The 640-nt window shown below is 50.8% G+C and overlaps 1 protein-coding gene across 1 annotated transcript in view; it reads right to left on the reverse strand.

Annotated features, from left to right (window-relative positions):
* EMH_0049530 (SAG family member) overlaps window positions 1–551 on the reverse strand; it is a gene marked incomplete at both ends in the record, with an annotated part of 2004 nt that extends 1453 nt beyond the window's left edge. Inside the window, 2 exons of the mRNA XM_013496540.1 lie at window positions 145–353; window positions 458–551. Of these exons, the coding sequence (XP_013351994.1) occupies window positions 145–353; window positions 458–551 (303 nt within the window). The remainder of the gene's footprint in view (window positions 1–144; window positions 354–457) is intronic.
* Between the last annotated feature and the right edge of the window lie 89 nt (window positions 552–640).

Below are 640 nucleotides of genomic sequence, written 5' to 3' on the forward strand. Positions count from 1 at the left end.
GGGGCCTGCCTCAGGCGCGTAGGCATAGGTGCCCTGGCGCTTGATATTCCCGTCCGTAATGTTAATCACTTTTCCCTGAACGCGAACAAGAGCAAGCCAATGTGTTCAGGTCCATGTAGCCTGCAACGGCTGCCGAACATAAACGCATATGAGCAGACAATCACACCGAGAGCGTTTACGGCAATGGTGGCGCAAATGCAGGTCGCTTGCCTCCTGTATGGCAGAGCAAATCTTTCCTATATAGGTTTCATCGCCTGTCGACAATATCTTCTCGTTGTCCGTCTCTGCGATGAAGGCTTCGAGACCTGCTCGTTCTCGAGCGGCGTTGAAGTCGGCAAGGCAGTCGACGGACTCTGCACAGAAGCAAATCCACAACAACCCTTGCGAGCATCTCTGAAATTTTTTCCCGCACAACAAAACGTGATATTATTCGATTGTGTTTTTTCTTTTCACCCACTTGCCGACCCTTTTTGATCCGAGCTGCCGCTCTCCACTCCGTGGGCGGCCCCCAGCACGGTAGCAACCACCAGAACTGAACTGAGCTTTCTCATGGTTTTCGGCAGAAATTCGACAATTAAATCACAAAGAAGCAAGATCCGAAATAAATCTAGCCGGTTGTAGCTTGCAACTGCACTGCAAG

This window comes from Eimeria mitis, genomic scaffold (assembly GCF_000499745.2).
Source record: "Eimeria mitis Houghton genomic scaffold, Emh_scaff2159, whole genome shotgun sequence".
Lineage (NCBI taxonomy): Eukaryota > Apicomplexa > Conoidasida > Eucoccidiorida > Eimeriidae > Eimeria > Eimeria mitis.